Below are 18,664 nucleotides of genomic sequence, written 5' to 3'. Positions count from 1 at the left end.
GCCACAGGTCGTCAGCCAGAGAGAAGTTCATGCTAGGCGAGACCACCAGCAGCAACAGCAGAGAAGATACTACGACAGGTCAGCGAGACCTCTGCCGCCACTGCAGGAAGGTCAACACATACGCTTCCAAGAGCAAGGTCGGTGGAAACCTGCAGTAGTCATCAGACCAGCTGAAACTGACCGTTCCTACCACATACGTTCAGCTGAAGGACCGGAATACAGGAGAAACCGACGCCACCTGCTTTCCACCAATGAGGGGCATCACACATACATTGACAAAAATCCTGAGGACAATACACCACAGACTCCACACAACAGCACACTAACTACTTCACAGATAGCAGATGAGATGATCTCTCATACCAACCTTTACACAACAAGATCTGGAAGAGGAATCAAGCCTAGAGCTGTTCTGGACTTGTAATACCATGTAAAAGGGTGTAGGCGGATCGCTGCCCTTACAAAAAAAAAAAATGTTGATGTATGGTTCAGATTGTTACCTTATCATAGTACTGAGTTCAGTTGTAAATTTGTGATGTCTGATATCTTGATATATGTGTTAATTCACTTAAGTGTAAATCTTAAGCCCAATGAAGATTTAAGAGTTACTTGACTGTAAGTACAACATTACAGTATGTACCTATTTAATAATATTCGGTTTGAGTTACTCCCATACTGACTATATACATTAATCTTAATTGGAAGCTTATACTTTTATAAGAAGGGAGATGTAATATTCACATTGAATATTATTTGATATGTTACTGTTGGCCAATCAGTGCGCTTCATGATTTATATGTTGCATTCCTACTGCGCATCCTCAGTGTGTGTTTAGAGTGAGACGTGACACAGCTAGGTCACTTATTATGTTACTCCCGCATCAGTATTAATAAAATACAGTTTATAGCACGTCAGTGTGCGCCTGATTTTTGTACATACAGTACGAAACAAGACAGGTGTGGGAGTCTTTTGCACTTAAAATGAAAAGTGCAGCGGCAGCCGGGGTATTGTGTGTGCCATCTGATCCGTGGCAGAGAGCATACCGTATCGGTGGCGCTGCTCAACGTGACGCAGCTTTGTGCCGCCTAAGACTGGAGTTACGACCGCATCTATGATGTTGCTTCAGTTAAGAGTAAAAAACGAGCACAAGCACATTGTTTGAAGTCAAACACACTCGACTGTGTGTGTGTGTGTGTGTGTGTTGTGTGGTGGAGTGTCCTTCTCAAAGACTATTAACTGCCTCATGTTGTTCCTTTGTAACCCTGAGCTCATTGCACAGCTTGGTGTCACCGCGATATGCAGAAACAGGCGTGTGTTTCATAACAGGCTCTCTAAATGAGAGGGAGGAGAAGCAGAGATGCCCCGGCTAAATAGAGCATCATCTTTAATTTCATGCAGAGCACTAAACGAGCACTGCAGAAAAAAAAAAAAAAAAAACCTGAGAAAAAAAACACACCGCAAGCAATTACCTTGTGATGTGCTGTATGAGTATGTCTGGGTTTGCTTAGATAAAAAATGATTTTCCAGTGTGATAGATGATTTTCTATGTCCATTTCTGAAATATGGGATATGGAATGAACCTGCTGATGCCCGTGTATAGAAACTAACTTGGCTGGCATAAAATGCACAAATAAAATCTTACTTGAAAGCCAACACATAATGTAAAAGATCCCCAATTTAAACACACGTGCATCAGGTACTGCCACACTATCAAACCCTGCCTGCTAAATCAGCCCCACCTCTAGTCCCTCAGGAACAGGTGCAGATTTGAAGTGAATTCCTATTGTTTGAATGGACTGAGCGCTCTTGTTGTGTTCACGTTAATCCGAATACTGTAAATACATCCATGACTTCTGACCACACAGATTCCTTGCATGATCGAGTCTGCATGACCTGCTCATTGTTTTACTCCTACAAGATCCTCAGTGGACTCATGTCTGATCCTCATACCAGCCATACGACTATTATTTAGTTTATTCCCTAGCAGCCTAAATCCCCAATATTCTTCACATACCCAACGATTCACTCACTTGTAGAGAGTGTAGATCCTTTCCCTTGCAGCTCATAATAGACAGATTCAGACATGTTTAAAAAAAAAAAAAGCCTTAATTAATTTCCCCTTCACCAGGTTACCTCTCTGGCTTCCTACGAGCCTGATGAGATGCCAAGGCTTATCTGTGGGCTGGTGTCGACTGAATTATTTTAGGCTGTGTATTTTAACACAGCCATTCAGGTCAGCTTTTACCAAAGCAATTATCAACCCCAGTGTGTGTGAAGAGGCGAAGGCAATCTGCATCTGTGTCGGCATTCTTCCACTAATCCTCTTTTAGAGGATTTATCACCATTTCAACACAGCGACAACAAATCTCTGCGATGGAAAACTGATCTATTTCACACAAGTGGAAGAAAACACCAGCTTCTCAACCCTTAACTTCCGGCCAATTTATCCGTCTCGCCAGCCTTCAACTTTCCAACGACGCCAGCAGGCTTGAGGCGGGTACACTGATGGCGAGAGCCTTGGTCAACAGTAGCAGACGAGTCATCCGGCATGCATGTGGGGCCGACTCAGGCCCAGCTAATCTCATCACATGGGAGAGAATAAAATAAGGGATTAAATCTAACCACCCTCTGCACATGATTAAAACACTATGATAGAAAACAAGCGCAGATTGGACTCTTTACATGGGAAACACAGAACAGCTCTCAGCTATGCTGAAAGGAGGAGCACTTAGGAGGGAGAATTACACTTAAGTGTCTGTAACTATCGGTTAAGGCACTTTTGTGAGCAATCCATGGCAACTGCAATCTTTACAATTGCTGTGGTTGATCAGTTATGATACTTGAGAAGTCCAGCCTTTTCACATCATCTTTTTTCCAAAATACTTGGGGCTGCAAGTGGTGTGGTCTTGTGCAATAGCTGAAGAGGTAGCATCACAGAAGGTCCAGAGGTTACAGAGGAAGAACCAGGGCTGCAGTGCCCTCTACAGGTCATCTGAAGGAGAGCAGCTCTTACATCTTGGAGAGGGCAGTCAGCACAGTTCCAGTCAAGACCATCGTAGCAGCCAACACAAATACAAGGCAGTTGGCCAGACCCTGTAGACAACACACACACACAGTCAGTCCATGCTGCATGGACACTCTCCCTGTTAAAGAAACTCATCCATAATGGTGTCAACATGAAACAGCAACCTGAGCAGACCTAAGGGTCCCTTGAGAGCACAGCTAAGTGTGTTTGGAGTGTTCCAGAGCACATGTTTATGAATGCCTCGCTCTCAACACTGGCAGGTACACCTCTTTAATATAAAAACAGATTAAAGGGTCATGCAGTTCAGCTCCTTTACAATAGTCTCCTCTTCTCCCCCCACCCCCCCTAGTGCTGCCTGCTCATCCACAATTCAGCCCTTCACAGAACACTAGACACCATCATCCACAACAAAGGCATATTCACATACAACACAGGGAGGAAGATGGAAAATAAAGGTTAAGATGGCTGCCCCCCTTGATTAGGTTACTATCTGCCAGGTAAAGCAACATGAGGGACATCCCTTTGCCTCCTCCACCCCCACAAACAAACAAACAAACACAAACAAACAGGGCCCATTGGCTCGGAAAGGGTAAATGGAGCAGAGAGGAGCGTAAACAACCCACAAGCAAGACAGATCACCAAAAACGCTAAGGAGGAGATTGAACAGTAATTAAGCAAATGTGCTTATGAAGTTTGCTTCACTGACTACAATCCATTTTCACTGCTGGTGCAGTACTGGATAAATAAATACCTAAATAAATAAAGTGTGGTTGTGCATCTGTGTATGTGTGTGTACATGTTCATTTTTGTTTGATGTGATGGGAAACTACTCACCCGAACTTCTTTAAAGACCACTCCTCCCCACAGGGCCGCTACCAGGCTATAACCCTGGAGGACAGACAGATGTGAGCCCACACACACACACACACACACACACACACACACACACACGAATACAACAGATTGGAGAACATTTGGGGTGACTATTTATTGCACACAACAGAACTCTAATGATTAAGATCTGTAGGGGAATGATGTATTGCTTGATCCGAGGAACTGTTTACAGAGCCAACACTATTTCAACAAAGTTTTGAGCGCACACACACATGGGACAGATGGCTTGAGCAATGTGAACCAAATTTTGATAATCCATTACACTTTTGTCAAATTCATCTATCGAGGACCTCAACTTTACCTTTTAAGCCAATTAATCACTTTTTTTTCATTTTGTGCCAGAAATATAAATTCTGCGTAATTGCTAGGTTGCTGTTGTGCCTACAATTCAAAGTCTGTGATCTGGGACTAATTGGAAACAACCCCAATAGATTGTGTTGAATAATGGGAGAACAAGCGCTTCAGAAACAGCATGCTAATCAAGTCAAGGGCTTGACTCCCCCCTACAACTCAAATCAAGACAGATGGGCTTGTCACACAGATTTACTTAAATTCCCAAAACTTAACACAAGTTCACATTCGGCGTGTTAAACTATAACTGGACTTGACAAGGGCATGAAATTACCACTGATTTCAAACCTTTGACTCAAATGTACTGACGCAACGTTATTCTTATCCATGTATAAAACACACAACTCGAGGGTAGCCATTTTGAAACAACTCCTTATGGATCAGATTACCAACACCTATGGCTTGCCATGATATCACAGCAACACATTAAAAGGCCTGGCCCCACCAATATATAAAATGTCAAGCCATTGCAACTCATCCGGCTTTATGAATCCATAGTGAAGCAAAGTAGAGATAAAACACTAAAATAAAGCGTTCGAGGGAAGGCAACAGATTTTAAGACCATGCAAGATTCCCTCCCTCCCCCCCCCCCCCCCCCCCCCCCCCCCCCCCCCCCCCCCAGTAATCTATATGTCCCATGTGTACTCACAGCAGACACAATGGGGAAGGTGATGACAGTGTTGAGGTAAGTGTTGGCCATAAACCAGGAGTATGTAGCTATTCCCCAGATGGTGCCACTGAAGACCGCTGCAAAGGACCACACACACACACACACACACACACACACACACACACACACACACACACACACACACACACACACACACACACACACACACACACACACACACACACACAGTGAGATGGATTGCCTCCACCTGAGGGTGATTCTTGTGCAGATTAAACATGCCCAGTATAGACAGAAAATTGAATCCATTTCTTTACGACGTATGTGGGGCCGGAGGTTTGCGTTCGTTTTGCCCGATCCTAAAGACCCTCCTAAAGTGAGGCCCCTAATGAGTCTCCTAGGCCTTTATTAAATCCCGGTGAGGGCCCTAATGAGTCCAGTAATGCATCTCCTCTGCAAGGAGGACATTGGCCTTCATTAAATCCCTGTGACTAAACACACTCCACAGCACCTCTAATATGAAGACATGGCTCCTGCGTGCGGCGCATCAGCGGGGAAGCTTTGGGCTCCGAGTGTGTGGGGATGAGAGAGAGATGAGGGGATACCTGGGAGGACGGAGCGGGGATATATGCGCGGCCTGTTCTTCATGACCACACAGTACACCAGGAAGTAGATGGTGCTCGTCAGGAAGATCCCATTGTACTGGGCAAAGCAGTACTCAATGTCTGCACACACACACACACACACACACACAGAGAGAAAGTTAGTACGTCAGACCCTCTTTTCTAACGCTATAAAAATGTACTATTAAACCTGGTGGCCAATGCTTAACATGCATTGCTTTATCATGGTTTGATAACTGTGTTTAAAAGCTACAAACAGGAAAGTGAAAGCAGCGGTTGGCACAAGTGCTCGACCGACTGAGGCCATCACCCACCGTTCAGGCTGGCCCCGACGAAGATGCTGGCGTTGTTGGAGGCCTGGTTCTTGATGTAGAGAACGGGCACGAATGAGCAGCCATAGAAGATCCCAGCCAGGATGGCCAGCGAGCAACCTCTGAGAACACACACACACACACACACACACACACACACACACACACACACACACACACACACACACACACACACACACACACACACACACACACACACACACACACACACACACACACACACACACACACACACACACACACACACACACACACACACACACACACACACACACACACACACACACACACACACACACACAATGTGCAAAAGTATGAGTGCACGGAATCTTGCCTATTCCAAACCAGGTAACACTAGACAAGTTTCTGGTCACATTCCCTTTTAGCTTTTTGGAGTCTCCTACACCCCCAAGTAGTTCTCTGAGAAAGTTTCATGTAACTTTGCAAACCCTTTTCTGTGACGGCCAGTCAATGTTTCCATCTTCACACAAGCTGACTTTGGGGAATGCATATTGATGAAGGCATGCTGTGTGTGGTGCAACTCACAGGAGGCGCTTGTACTTGGGGGACACGTTGTCTGGCCAGGTGCCCGAGGAGTCAAAGAGGTCAGAGTTCAGCTGCTGGGGAGGGGAACGATGGCGAGCCAGTTACAACGATAAACATTCAAATATGCAAGCTCATATGAGGGAAACATCTCTGAATGGTATTACAGTACTGTACAGTGGTGACATACACACACGCACCACTAGTCAGACTCCAGACTGGGTCTCACTACAGAACGATCATGTTGGGTTTTAAGCCCTGGTTGCCAATTCCCAAATCCGTAGTGATGCTTCCATGTTCATCTGCCCGGAGTTTTAATTGTAATATAATTTTAATTGTAATGGGACCACCGATCCGCTTGTTAATGGAGTCTACAAAATGGTGGATTTCACACTCTGCAGACCACCACACACACACACACACACGCACACACACACACACTTACCCGGTCTGTGAGGAGGGGTGAATTCTCCAGTATTGGGGATGTTCTGATGCAGGGCTGTAGATCACTCTTTACGCAGACGAACATGCATGAGCTGGAAGGTAAACACCAGCACTTTAACCCTGCATGCACGCGAGGGCCTTCACAACCTCATCCACACCACCACACACACACACACAACCAGGAGTCTCTGGGCTAGTTTCTTTTAAAAACCACAATATTTAAAAGACATTTTGCCCTTGTGTATGCTCCACACCCACTGTTGGAGTCTAGGATCCCGTTTCAGTCCATCCTGCTGCTTTGCACCCTCTATTCCTGCTCTCTATTCTACTGGGAGTGAAGTTGCCCCTGAATGCCTCTCTTGCATATTCCTACCCACACCTACCTGAACAGGCAGAAAGTCTGCACCATAGTCCTTGGGCCGGTGAGGACCTCGATAACCACCACCCACATAACCATATACAAGCCCCCCCAGCACAGGTCCCCACTGACTCACCTGAACAGGCAGAGGGCGGCACCACAGTAGTTCAGCAGAGGTCTGGGCACATCCTGTGAGCCTATGCCGAACCAACCAAACCTTAGAACCAACACAGGGAGACACACACACAGTTGACCACATAATAATCCCAGCTGATCAGGTTTTAAAGCCAGAGCTCCCAGCTGATCAGGTTTTAAAGCCAGAGCTCCCAGCTGATCAGGTTTTAAAAGCCAGAGCTCCCAGCTGATCAGGTTTTAAAGCCAGAGCTCCCAGCTGATCAGGTTTTAAAGCCAGAGCTCCCAGCTGATCAGGTTTTAAAAATACAGAGCTCCCAGCTGATCAGGTTTTAAAGACAGAGCTGCTGGCGGATCAGGTTTCAAAGACAGAGCTGCTGGCGGATGAGGTTTTTGACTTAACGACTTAACAGAGTTTACCAGAATTACATCATTCCCTCTTAAAAGGTTATTAACAATAGCTAATAAAGCCCCTTAAATGACCCCCCCCCCCCCTTTCCACTGAAGATCTTTCTAGACTGCATAAAAACAGTAAATATGTCATCAAACCCCCATCCCTAAGATACTCCATTTCAACATTATAAGTACACACTCACACACCAATAAATATGATTTCAGTCAAATAATAAGTTACAAAAGAAATACATTTTCCATGCAAGACATCACATTTGCTAAGATACACAAGCTACCCATCATGAATTTCAGCGTTTAGCGGATGTGTTTGTGTATTATTTGCGTCACCTGGAGCTGGCCCAACCTATCAGTAGTCCACTGGATCCCCACAGCAGAACACCCAGGCCCAGGCCAATAGTCTTCACTATGGGAACCGCCGTTATGTTACCTAAGGGAGGCAGAGGGGCATTAGGGTGCACGGGTGCGCACACACACACACACAAAACATTCAGTAAAGTAAATTGGACAGAGTGATCAGTTATCACCATAAAAATGACACTAATCAGCAATAGTGACAGGCTCACTTGGACTGAAAAAAACATCCTGTTCTACAGCACCCTCATTCTGCTAGATGAGTGGTGTGCGCAAATCACTCCCTTCCGTTGCATTGAGACGGACGGACGGACGCACACACACACACACACACAAATAAGAGGACAGACGATGTAGGTTGCTGAAACAGGGCAATGCATGTATGACTGGAGGTCAGGAGAAGAACGTTTGTAAAACACAACTAATTGGCTGTGGCACAGCACCTCCATGCTCAGCTTGAACCGGTCCATGACCATCAGAGCCCTTTCAATCAGACATCTCCTTTTGCTGCGCTCAAGAACACACAGTGTACATTTACTCAATTAAGGCCCAGTGCCTCACTTGGTCCGTTTTGCTGGTATGAACTAGCAAAGGAGCAACCCATGTGATCTTTTCGATGCCCAAACAGTTGCCCAACAGGTCACCAGCACCCACTCACCTGTGGCCCAGATGGCGCCGCCCAGCATGGTGAAGGGGTGCACGGCGGGGGAGTGGAGAAGCTGGTCCCCCAGGAATCCCACCAGCCAGATCGCCAGACAATTCACCCACTGGAAGAACACGCCTGCAGAAACACACACCATTTAGTGTCCAGATAGCACACCCACTGGACAGACACACAGAACCTTCCAGCTGAAAACAAGTTCAGGTCAAAAGACCAGTTACGTGTCCATACAGTACACCCAGTGGAATAACTTCCTTGGAGAAAAAAGATCAAGTGGCCAGTTGTGAAGATGGCCCGAGTTGTCAAACCGGTTTGAATGGATGAGTAGCAATAACAGGTTGGGAGTACTGATACAGTTGACCCTCTGGTACAGCACCCCTGGACAAACCACGATGCTGTTAAATTCAGGGACCTGCACAGAGTGCTTTGGAAGCGGATCAATCCCAGGGTGTTTGCATAAACTTGGGTCACCAGCCTGGCAAATTGAGGTCACCAAGGCAGTTGTCATGCACTGATAAATTAGGAAGAGGAGCCTCATCAGTGTGTACATACGTTGCATATAGTTAAAATCAACCGCTTGCTGTTTTTGACATGGTTATAGTTTACATATAGTCTCAATAGAATTTATCCAATTCTACACACACTGAGCTGTGCGCCCCTTTCATCCATCCCAATGGGAACAAACCCCGTAAAGTACTACAGCCAAAAGCACATCAGTTTAAAGCATCCCTACAGCTACAACACAACAATGTGCAGCTGTTCACTGGCCTGACCTAATTGCAGCACAGGTGTGTTGAAGGGACTAAATGAGGCGACAGCATCCTCCCTATGCACAGGAATGCTGGAAGTCCTGCTGATTGAACCTGAGGGGACTGAGGCTCTTTGGATAAAAGCCTGTGCTAAATACATTTGACCTTCAATCTTGAACCCTGGGGACTCTGAGGTAGTTTGACATGCCCTGACCAACCGACAATGCCAATGTCTCCAGATGGTTATATGTTCTAAACTTTTTGCTCTTTTTTCGTAGCTCAAACAATTGGCTCCTTTCCCGGGTTCTAGTGCCTTTTGTGAGCAGTGGCTTTGACTCAGGGTGAAATTAAACACATCATAAAACTATCGAAAGATCAGTGTTATGGGCCAGGGCCCAGTCGATGGGTTTTAAGTACAAATCCTGAAGGAGAGCTTGGAAGCATAGACAGTAAAGACTGGAAGCAACGACTACTTTACTCAGTTACATTTGGTCATGTGACTTCCCTAGAGACACTCACAGTACAGCACAGCACAGTGCATTATGTGTATTCTCTCTATCCACTGCTAAACACTCACAGCACAGCACATTATGTGTATTCTCTCTATACACTGCTAAAATGGTTGTATTAGTGCTCTACACCAAAACATTTGAGTTTCTGATACTGAGTATGAAAGGTCACTGCCATTTATGTGTCTGCAATCTTTCTTTCTTTGTGTGTGTGTGTGTGAGAGAGAGAGAGTGTGAGAGAGTTCCCCGTGGGCACGCATAGGACTAGTGTGTAGCTTGTCCTCCACAATCATTTCATTTGTTGAGGATTTGATGCAGACTAACCAGGTGTTCAAAAAAGGAGACATATTCGGTGTTCTTTTAAGACTATTTTTGGAGAAGCACTAGTACCCATGTCTACTGAAGATCAAGGTCAAAACATCCCTGTCATTAGCAGGCAATACAAATGTTATTCAAGGATTGTTGTCAGATTCTCAAGTCTCACCATCTCCTGTCTCCACTTTCTTCACGGGGACGAACTGACTCCCATAAAAGACAGCCGCCACCATACAACCGATAAAACCCAAGACTTCACCAGAAGGCGGCCATGGCAGCTCGACATCCAAATCAGACACATTCCGACCTGCGCGGGATGACAGAGACGTGCAGTTTTATTTTTAACGTAAGGCATCGCCCGCGTCTTATTCAAATAAAAAAACAACTCATTAAAGAAACACCTCTTAAGACACACGACTCTATTTGCACTCGTCTGCAGTAACGTTAGTTTGTGAAAGTCTACCAGTTACCTGGTTCTCCGTTTGCTGCGACCGCGATACCGCTCTGATCAGCACCTGGGGTGGTTAGTAGGGACAAAACTTGATTTCCCCATGATGTCATCTTTAACGGCGAGCCCGGTGTGGTGGTCAAAGTAATGGTTTACAAAGTACGTGGTTGTAGCGTTCAGGTTGGCGTTACGGCCTTAGCCGCAGTGCCAATAAAAAAATCGCGTTGCTGGCCTTAGCACACCAGGTTTTAATACATGTCTCCCCTCTGTTGATGACAAGGGCGGCAACCTGCTGGCCAATTAGACGACCAATCATGTTCAGCTTGCGGTGCGCTTCACGCGAGGATGTAAATGATTCCTATGTTATGGCACGACGTGTGCGCTTCTCAGAAAACTACATGCTGTGGTTCTCCAAGAGTGCCTAACAAATTTCCCCTGTCCACTCAAGCGAAGCGTATGACTTCTTTAATCTCATTGAACTCTCAAAGAGTTACTTTTTTGTAGCTATTTTCTATAGCCGCCTGCGGGTGCGTAATAAGGCCTGACGCTCACAAGATGAGTCACGCGGCGTTGCTTGCACATTCCTGAAATACCCTAATATCAGACCAATAACTAACCCGGGACTTAATTTAAATCCCAAATGGTTGGAGACGCGTTATCTTCTGAATATCAGCCTTAATACATCAATATTTTTTGGTTTTATGATGCGAAAATGTAGCTTCTCATTTTATAAAGTAAATGTATTAGTTTATTCTGGACCACATGCAGTAGTAAACCAATTTGCAATAAAAAAAAAAGAAGAATGGTATGTAAATTGTGAGATGTGTATTAGGCCATCATTAGGGTTAGATATTAGTGTTTTTTTTTAGCATAGAATAGTTATATTACAGTTCAGTTTTCAGCCGAACATTTCGAAACCGTGTGTAATGAACAGGGTAAGAACATGCATGTAGAAGACAACGTGTTTAAATTGGATTCAAAAAGAAAGATTCTTACATAGCCGACTAACACTATTGTACACTGTCCTATTTCCTCCAGAATGTGCTATTTTCAAGGTTGCAGATGAGTCCTTCGTGGCTTACACTAAGGTAAACTCTTAAATGTTGAGTTGACAGTAAGGGCAAAAGCTGAGAGTAAAGCAGGGCGGTCGCTTAGGTAAACACAAGAAAATGCGGCAGGACACTATGGATAGCGTTTCCAAGGAGGTGCGAGCGTTAAACAGTTTTTTCCCCCGTTGCATTATTCTAGCGCTTGCATGTGTACATTCATAGTGCTGTTTTGCAATGTATTTTTTTCTCCATTCTGCTTGAAGTGAAAGTCAAACACTTTGACCCACACATCTAACAAATAAAATATGTTATATGATTAAAGGTTGTGAGCTAGTAAGTATTGTTTTCACAGGTGGAATTTAGTTTACTGAACATGAAAGGTAAAAAATAACTTGAGAAAATGTCTCCACTGTGACAATAATACGTAACGCGCATGTTTTTATGGTCGTTTTTTAGCCATAAAAGTGGATAGACTGTGCTGACAATTACGAGAGAGAGAGCTAAAAGCTGTCCGCATGTAGACAAAGAGCGCCTGTGTCCGATTCTGGGTGCTCATGATAGGCTTCTGAAGGGTTGGGTTTTATGCTCTCCTACTGGTGCTGTGACTGAGATGTGTATACCTGAACTTTTCACCTATTTAAGTACTTTTCAAATTGTGGTTTTATTTTTCAGTGTATTAACAGGAAGGAAAAGCCTTTAAGGTTTATGGCAACGCTATTGGCGTAGTGGTCTGATAATCTGGTGTAAAGATTGGATTCGAGATTCCAGATTAAACGAATCTCATTTTTCTCGGCTCCACCAACAATGCCAATGTGTCCAGATTGTCATATGTTCTAAACGTTTTGCTCCCTTCGTAGCTCATACAATCGTAGCTCAAGTTCCTTTCCCCGGTTTTAGTGGCTTTTGTGAGCAGTGGCTTTGACTCAGGGTGAAATTAAACACATCATAAAACTATCAAAAGATCAGTGTTATGGGCCAGGGCCCAGTCGAGTCGTTTTAAGTAAAAATCCTTAGGGGAGTTTGAAGTCATAGACACCCAAGGCTGGAAGCAACGACTACTTTACTCACTTACATTTGGTCATGTGACTTACCTAAAGACACTCACAGTACAGCACAGTGCATTATTGTGTGTGTATGTTGAAAGAGAAAGAACGGCATCAGCTTAAATGGTATTTCCCAGTATAAATTCATAGACAAGGCAAGTATATTCACGTAGCACAATTACTGCACATTGTTACTTCAAAGCGCTGTGCAAATAAGCAGATACAATACCATAGGCTATAGGGGATGGAGTCTGATGCAGGCTGAAATTGAACTAGAGAGAGGTGGAGACGTCTCCATGTTTCATGGCCCAGAGCAAGGGTTAGGAAAGGCTTTAAAGTTAGAGGATAACAAAACTACTTACACTAATTTTAGATGTTTTTTTTTCTTCTAAAATAAGCAATGGCATCTCAAATATTTGACATTGTTTCAGACTATTTAAAAGTTTTTAATTGACTGTAAACTTTTTTTCAAGCTATAACCTACATAATCTTTGGAAAAAAGCGTCTGCTAAATGTAACTGATAATCACAATAATTGCTACAGCTATTTATTGTCACTAGAGCACCAGTAATGGCTGCCAAATGTAGATGTGCTTTTTCTCTGTCGATAAACAGGCCAAAGGCCACTGTCACATGCCATCACTAAAGAGAGTATAACTTGCCGCCCAGCCTCTCACATGTCATATAATTCAGTTGAAGCTCAGATGAGCATCTAATTAGTGATATTTAAGACCATCTACATGATTATAAATCATATATCAATAACGTGTTCACCTTACATTATTCTATGAATTGAAACGTAACTAATATATGTGGAGATTTTTGGCCTTCCTTAAAGTGATTACTTCTAATGAGTCTGGCAGTCTCTCAAACTCTTCCTGAGGCTAACTCCTCACATACACGTCCCTTTTTCCATCTATCCATTCGAGGAACCAATTCAGCTATCATCTGACTGTTATATGTGTCAGACTACTTTCACCCAAGGTATTTCACCTTTTCAAGTGCAGTCCGGCGACTTTGAGGTTCAGCTTTGCAAGCCATGGGCTCCCTGAATGCATAAGGCCTCAAATTACAGTTTTGCTCTGGTCAGTTACTTTGGTACATATCTTAGATCAGAATTGAAATTCTAAAAAACTGAAATTCTGCTTTTTCAACCTCCACATCATCTAGTCACTTGCCCTCATGATAACAGCAGTTTCTCATTCTTCTGAACAAATTGCAAATGCTTTGGTACATTCATGCAAATGAGTTTGTCTTATTACCTACACTAACAATTGCATATGTCAAGTTGATTAAAATATATTATGCAGCTATATTACTTGGTTCACAAAGGATGTTTGTGACAAGATTTTCCTGTTGTTTCTCAGCAGGTTGTAGAAGACGGTACTGTGCTTTCTTTTAGGTTATTTTCTACATCCTTCTACTACATTCTTATAGTACACAACCACTTGGAAACATGTTGTGTTGAAATGTGTGACATGGATATTGTTCAATTTATAAAATATAGTATTCAGTTAGTTTGATACAGTTTATAATGACCAATCATTGTTAGTGAAAGAGATAGACAGTGTAGGAGCCATTTCTTTCCACCTTTAAGTTAGGTTTATTTTAGTGATACTTATTTTAGCCACTTGGGGGAGTATTGCACAGAGTGTGGCACGTCACTGGGAATTGTGTGGATGGCGGGGAACACACGGTTCTTACCGTCGCTCTGAAACCCACTTCACCGACAGCATCTTGTTAATAGGCAAACAGCACTGGGTGAAAGGACCAATTTTATGTCAAATTTATACCTTTATAATAAACGGGAACACCACCCAAAGAGAGTTCATGCCTGGACTAAGGATTATTTGCAACGCTTTGGGAACACTTTGCCGTCCACACTGAGGCTAATAGGATAGCCTCCACAGACAGTAAAATGAAAATTTGGAAATAAGGAAAACAGGGCTCACTATTATTTTAGCAACGTGACTTTTTGACTCTCTTGTTCATAAACAATGACAAGGACTTTTCATTCCGATGGTACTGACATGTTCATTGACCAGTGGCGGTTCTACACGGAGGCCTGGGGTGGCCCGTGCCCCCGTAGACATATCCCTGGCCACCCCTGTGGCCACCCTGTGCCGACCAAATACAAAAAATATGAATTTATTATGATTTTACACCTGAGCGCCAAAAGCAGAACTAATGCGACGCAACGTTCTACACGGGTAAATTAAAGCGGCGCACCCAAACACTGTAGTTTACCAGGTGTGGTGCTCGTCGTCGAATAAAAACTCAGCAACTACTATTCATGGATACCATGTGACGTCACTGTGTCTAAGCGCCGCCATATTTGTGTCCAACACGGACACAGTAGTCTAGCTGTGCGTCAGTCACAACCCACAGAAAGTTCAAATGCCCGGGATATGTTTTGCTGTTGGATGCGACAACTGTCGCCAAAGAAACCCAGATATACAATTTCGTTATATTCCAAAAGATTTAGGGAATGACTGACCTGTTAAGTGAAATGTAGCACGTTGATACAATCGTGAATCTGTTATCTGAATCTGTTAGGACAAGGTGTTAATATCCCTTTCTGCATACTCGAGACTCTGTGGGTTGGTCGAATGATTGATGGCATCCTATGGGTTGTCAAGTGGGCGCCCTCCTTCTTCGATGTTTCGCTGATTGACCCACGACACCTCCAGAGGGTTCAGCAGTGAGATCCGGCGTCCCGGGCTCACTCCCTAGATGCCATCACTCATCCGACAGCCCAGGCGGAGTCCTTCCTCTTCATCCACAGCCACTGACTTCCCTTTTCAGCAGCCCTGGAAAGGTCTTTGACTGCCTGCCTGTGGGCCTTCCCCCGCACTCCCATCTCTCGAAGAAGCCTGGATGTTGAGGTGGCTACAAATCCTCTGCAGCCTACTTCAACTGGGCAGACCTTAGCTTTCCAGCCTCGTTGTTGTGCGTCTGCTGCAAGGTCCGCATACCTTAGCTTCTTGCGCTCGTAAGCCTCTTCCACCGCACTCTCCCAGGGCATCGTGAGCTCGACGATATAGACCTGCTTGAGTGAGGCCGACCAAAGCACAAGGTCTGGTCGCAGATTTGATGTTGCTATTTCTGCTGGAAATCGGAGCTTCTGGCCTAGGTCTGCCAGCATCTTCCAGTCCCGTGCCCCACCTAGCTGTCCAGTTTCTGGTCTTGTGGTGGTGAGAGTGGCTTGGCCCCCGCCCTCCCGGACAAATGTTGTTGCCGGCCTACGAGATGGTGGAGGAAGGGCATTGACGCTCATCCGTCGACTCTCCATCACTGCCGCAAGACACTGTAGCACCTGGTTGTGCCGCCAGGTGTACCGGCCTTGAGTGAGGCCGGTCTTGCAGCCCACCAGGATGTGCTATAGTGTAGCTGGAGTCGGGCAGAGGGAGCATGTCGGGTCTTCTCCGTACCACTGGCTAAGATTCTTGGGAGACGGCAGTACATCATAAGCGGCCCTGATGGTGAAGCTAGCCTTAAATGCCTCCATCTCCCACAGCTCCTGCCAGGAGATCTTCCTCTTCTCCACTCCCTCCCAAGTCATCCACTGCCCCTGCTTTGCCTGTGAAACAGCTTTTGCACACCTTGCTGCCTCCTCTTGCTGACGTACCTCCTGGACCACCAGCTTGCGTCTCTGGAACGGAGTAGCCTTGTTCCAGGCCGGTGTACTGGCTCCGGCTCCAAGACCACTCCTCCCGTGCTGCACTCGGCCCACGATGTCCCTGTGCTTGAGTGCTGCCTTTGCCTGCTTGGTTGCTTCCAGTGGGGTCCACTTCCTCCCAGTAGCCAGGATGGGTGCAGCTTGGGCTACAAATGGATCACTCGAATCCAATAGCATCATCTCCAGTCTAACTTTGGCGCATTTATACTCCTCTGCTAGACTGGAAATGGGCAGTTCTAATACTCCTTTGCCATAGAGCCCTATACTGCTGAGGCACCTGGGAAGCTCAAGCCACTTCCTTGCATATGAGCTGACCAGCCTCTCCAGCTTTTCCACCTTTGAGATCGGGACTTCATACATGGTAAGTGGCCATAAGAGGCGTGGAAGGAGCCCAAACTGCATACACCAGAGCTTCAACTTGCCAGGTAGTGCGGTTCTGTTGATGTTCTCCAGGCCGCTGGCTACATCCTTCCTGAGCTGATCTACTTGCTCTTTGTCCTTAAGGGAGGCATCATACCATCGGCCAAGGCTCTTCACAGGCTTCTCAGAGACAGTTGGAATAGGCTCATCGCCAATGAGAAAGCGTTGGTCTGACAGCTTCCCCTTGACGATGGAGATGCTTCTGGACTTGTTCGGCTTGATCTTCATCCGAGCCAGCTCGATGTTATCTTGCAGCTTTTTCAGTAGCCGTACAGTGCAAGCCTTGGTCGTGGTGAGGGTGGTAAGGTCGTCCATGTAAGCTCTCACAGGCGGCAGCCTCAGGCCAGGTCTTATAAGCTGTCCTCCAACCACCCACCGAGATGCTCGAATTATCATCTCCATTGCCATTGTGAAGGCTAGCGGGGAGATGGTGCAGCCGGCCATAATTCCCACTTCTAGATGCTGCCATGCTGTGGTGTACTCTGCTGTTGATAGGCACACCTGCACGTCCTGGAAGTAGGCCTTGACAAGGCTTGTTAGGGCTACAGGGACCCTGAAGAAGTCAAATGCGGTCCAGAGGAGGTTGTGAGGGACTGAGCCAAAGGCGTTGGCGAGATCCAGGAACACCACGTGAAGATCTGTTCCCTCCGTCTTGGCAACTTTGATCTGATGCCAGATGGTACTCGCATGTTCCAGACAACCGGAGAAGCCAGAGATGCCTGCTTTCTGGATTGATGTGTCAATCAGATGGTTTTTTTGCAGGTATCCTGCCAGCCTGTGAGCGACCACACTGAAGAATATCTTCCCCTCAACGTTTAGGAGGCTGATCTGGCGGAATTGGCCGATTTCTGAGGAGTCCTTTTCCTTTGGGATAAGGATTCCTCCAGCTCTCTGCCAGGATGTTGGTATCTCCTTCTTTTGCCAGACCACCCTCATGAGCTTCCAGAGGAATCGCAGGGCATCTGGTGCATTTTTGTAGAGCCTGTATGGAACTCCGTTAGGACCTGGGGCTGAAGCAACCCTTGCTCTACGCACAGTTTTCTCCACTTCGCTCCATCTGGGTGGGCTGATATCTAGCTGGTGCTCTGGCGGGTTGATTGGTGGCATATCAGATGGGAGAATAACCTCTTCGTGGCGTTTGGCATCTGTGCAGGACTTTTCCAGATGTTTTTTCCAGGTCTGCCTTTGACACTGAGAGGCTTCCACTCTTCTCCGCTGTAAAGAGACTCTTCACAAATTTGAAGGGGTCTTTGTAGAAGCGTGATCTTGTCTGTTCCTTCCTTCTGCGCTTCTTTACCAGATTTTCCGCTCTTCTCAGTGTCACAAGTCTACTCCGGATGGCCTCCTGCAAGACGTTGATGCCCTCCTTTTCCTCCTCTGTGGCTTTCCTCCACTGCTTCTTCAGCTGCCTCCTCTCTCTGACTAGGCGATCTATTTCCTTCTGCCTCCTGGACTTAGTGGGGATTGTCGGTTCAGATCTCTTTCTTTCGACTGCTCCAAACCTTTCCGATCCATAGCTGTATATAAGATCTCCCATTTTCTCCAGCTTCTTCCTGGGGGTGCCTTTGAGCCCCTCTAAGATGTTGCAGAGGTCGGTGTTGACCTCCATCCACAGTGCCTTTTCGCAGGATTTTGGCCACTTGATCAGTGGCCTTCGCCCCTGGATCTTCTTTTCCACTGCAGGTCTTGCTGGGCTG

At 45.6% G+C, this 18,664-nt stretch overlaps 2 protein-coding genes across 5 annotated transcripts; both read right to left on the bottom strand.

The window, feature by feature from the left end:
- Window positions 1-1,606: 1,606 nt before the first annotated feature.
- tmem144b (transmembrane protein 144b) lies at window positions 1,607-11,011 on the bottom strand. Of its 4 annotated transcripts, none has more exons than XM_031568674.2 (13): window positions 10,800-11,011; window positions 10,499-10,636; window positions 8,754-8,876; window positions 8,072-8,171; window positions 7,335-7,415; window positions 6,842-6,932; window positions 6,400-6,473; window positions 5,836-5,954; window positions 5,504-5,623; window positions 4,920-5,017; window positions 3,860-3,913; window positions 3,014-3,093; window positions 1,607-2,575 (listed from the first exon to the last, which is right to left on the bottom strand). In XM_031568674.2, the coding sequence occupies exons 1-13, from the start codon at window positions 10,888-10,890 to the stop codon at window positions 2,566-2,568; spliced, it is 1,179 nt and encodes a 392-aa protein (XP_031424534.1). In that variant the 5' UTR covers window positions 10,891-11,011; the 3' UTR covers window positions 1,607-2,565. The 4 variants fall into 4 exon arrangements, with proteins under 4 accessions (XP_031424534.1, XP_031424535.1, XP_031424536.1 ...); XM_031568675.2 differs by having other exon boundaries at window positions 6,400-6,470; XM_031568676.2 differs by having other exon boundaries at window positions 1,607-3,093.
- Window positions 11,012-15,668: 4,657 nt separating this feature from the next.
- On the bottom strand, window positions 15,669-17,374 carry LOC122132958. Its single transcript, XM_042708014.1, has 2 exons — window positions 17,051-17,374; window positions 15,669-16,717 (listed from the first exon to the last, which is right to left on the bottom strand). The coding sequence occupies exons 1-2, from the start codon at window positions 17,367-17,369 to the stop codon at window positions 16,248-16,250; spliced, it is 789 nt and encodes a 262-aa protein (XP_042563948.1). The 5' UTR covers window positions 17,370-17,374; the 3' UTR covers window positions 15,669-16,247.
- Between the last annotated feature and the right edge of the window lie 1,290 nt (window positions 17,375-18,664).

The sequence above is a fragment of the Clupea harengus genome, chromosome 6 (genome assembly GCF_900700415.2).
Source record: "Clupea harengus chromosome 6, Ch_v2.0.2, whole genome shotgun sequence".
Taxonomy (NCBI): domain Eukaryota; kingdom Metazoa; phylum Chordata; class Actinopteri; order Clupeiformes; family Clupeidae; genus Clupea; species Clupea harengus.
Note: the sequence above shows the minus strand (reverse complement) of the source record. Positions and strands in the feature narration are given on the sequence as shown.

Excerpts from the sequence above, each read along its gene's own strand:
- tmem144b (XM_031568674.2), bottom strand. The coding sequence starts at position 10,890 with ATGACATCATGGGGAAATCAAGTTTTGTCCCTACTAACCACCCCAGGT. Across the intron at positions 5,955-6,399 it reads CCCAAGTACAAGCGCCTCCT|AGGTTGCTCGCTGGCCATCC; the intron begins GTGAGTTGCACC and ends GTGTGTTCTCAG. Across the intron at positions 3,094-3,859 it reads TGGTCTTTAAAGAAGTTCGG|GGTCTGGCCAACTGCCTTGT; the intron begins GTGAGTAGTTTC and ends TGTTGTCTACAG.
- LOC122132958 (XM_042708014.1), bottom strand. The coding sequence starts at position 17,369 with ATGGAGATGATAATTCGAGCATCTCGGTGGGTGGTTGGAGGACAGCTT. Across the intron at positions 16,718-17,050 it reads CCGATGGTATGATGCCTCCC|TGGATTCGAGTGATCCATTT; the intron begins TTAAGGACAAAG and ends AGATGATGCTAT.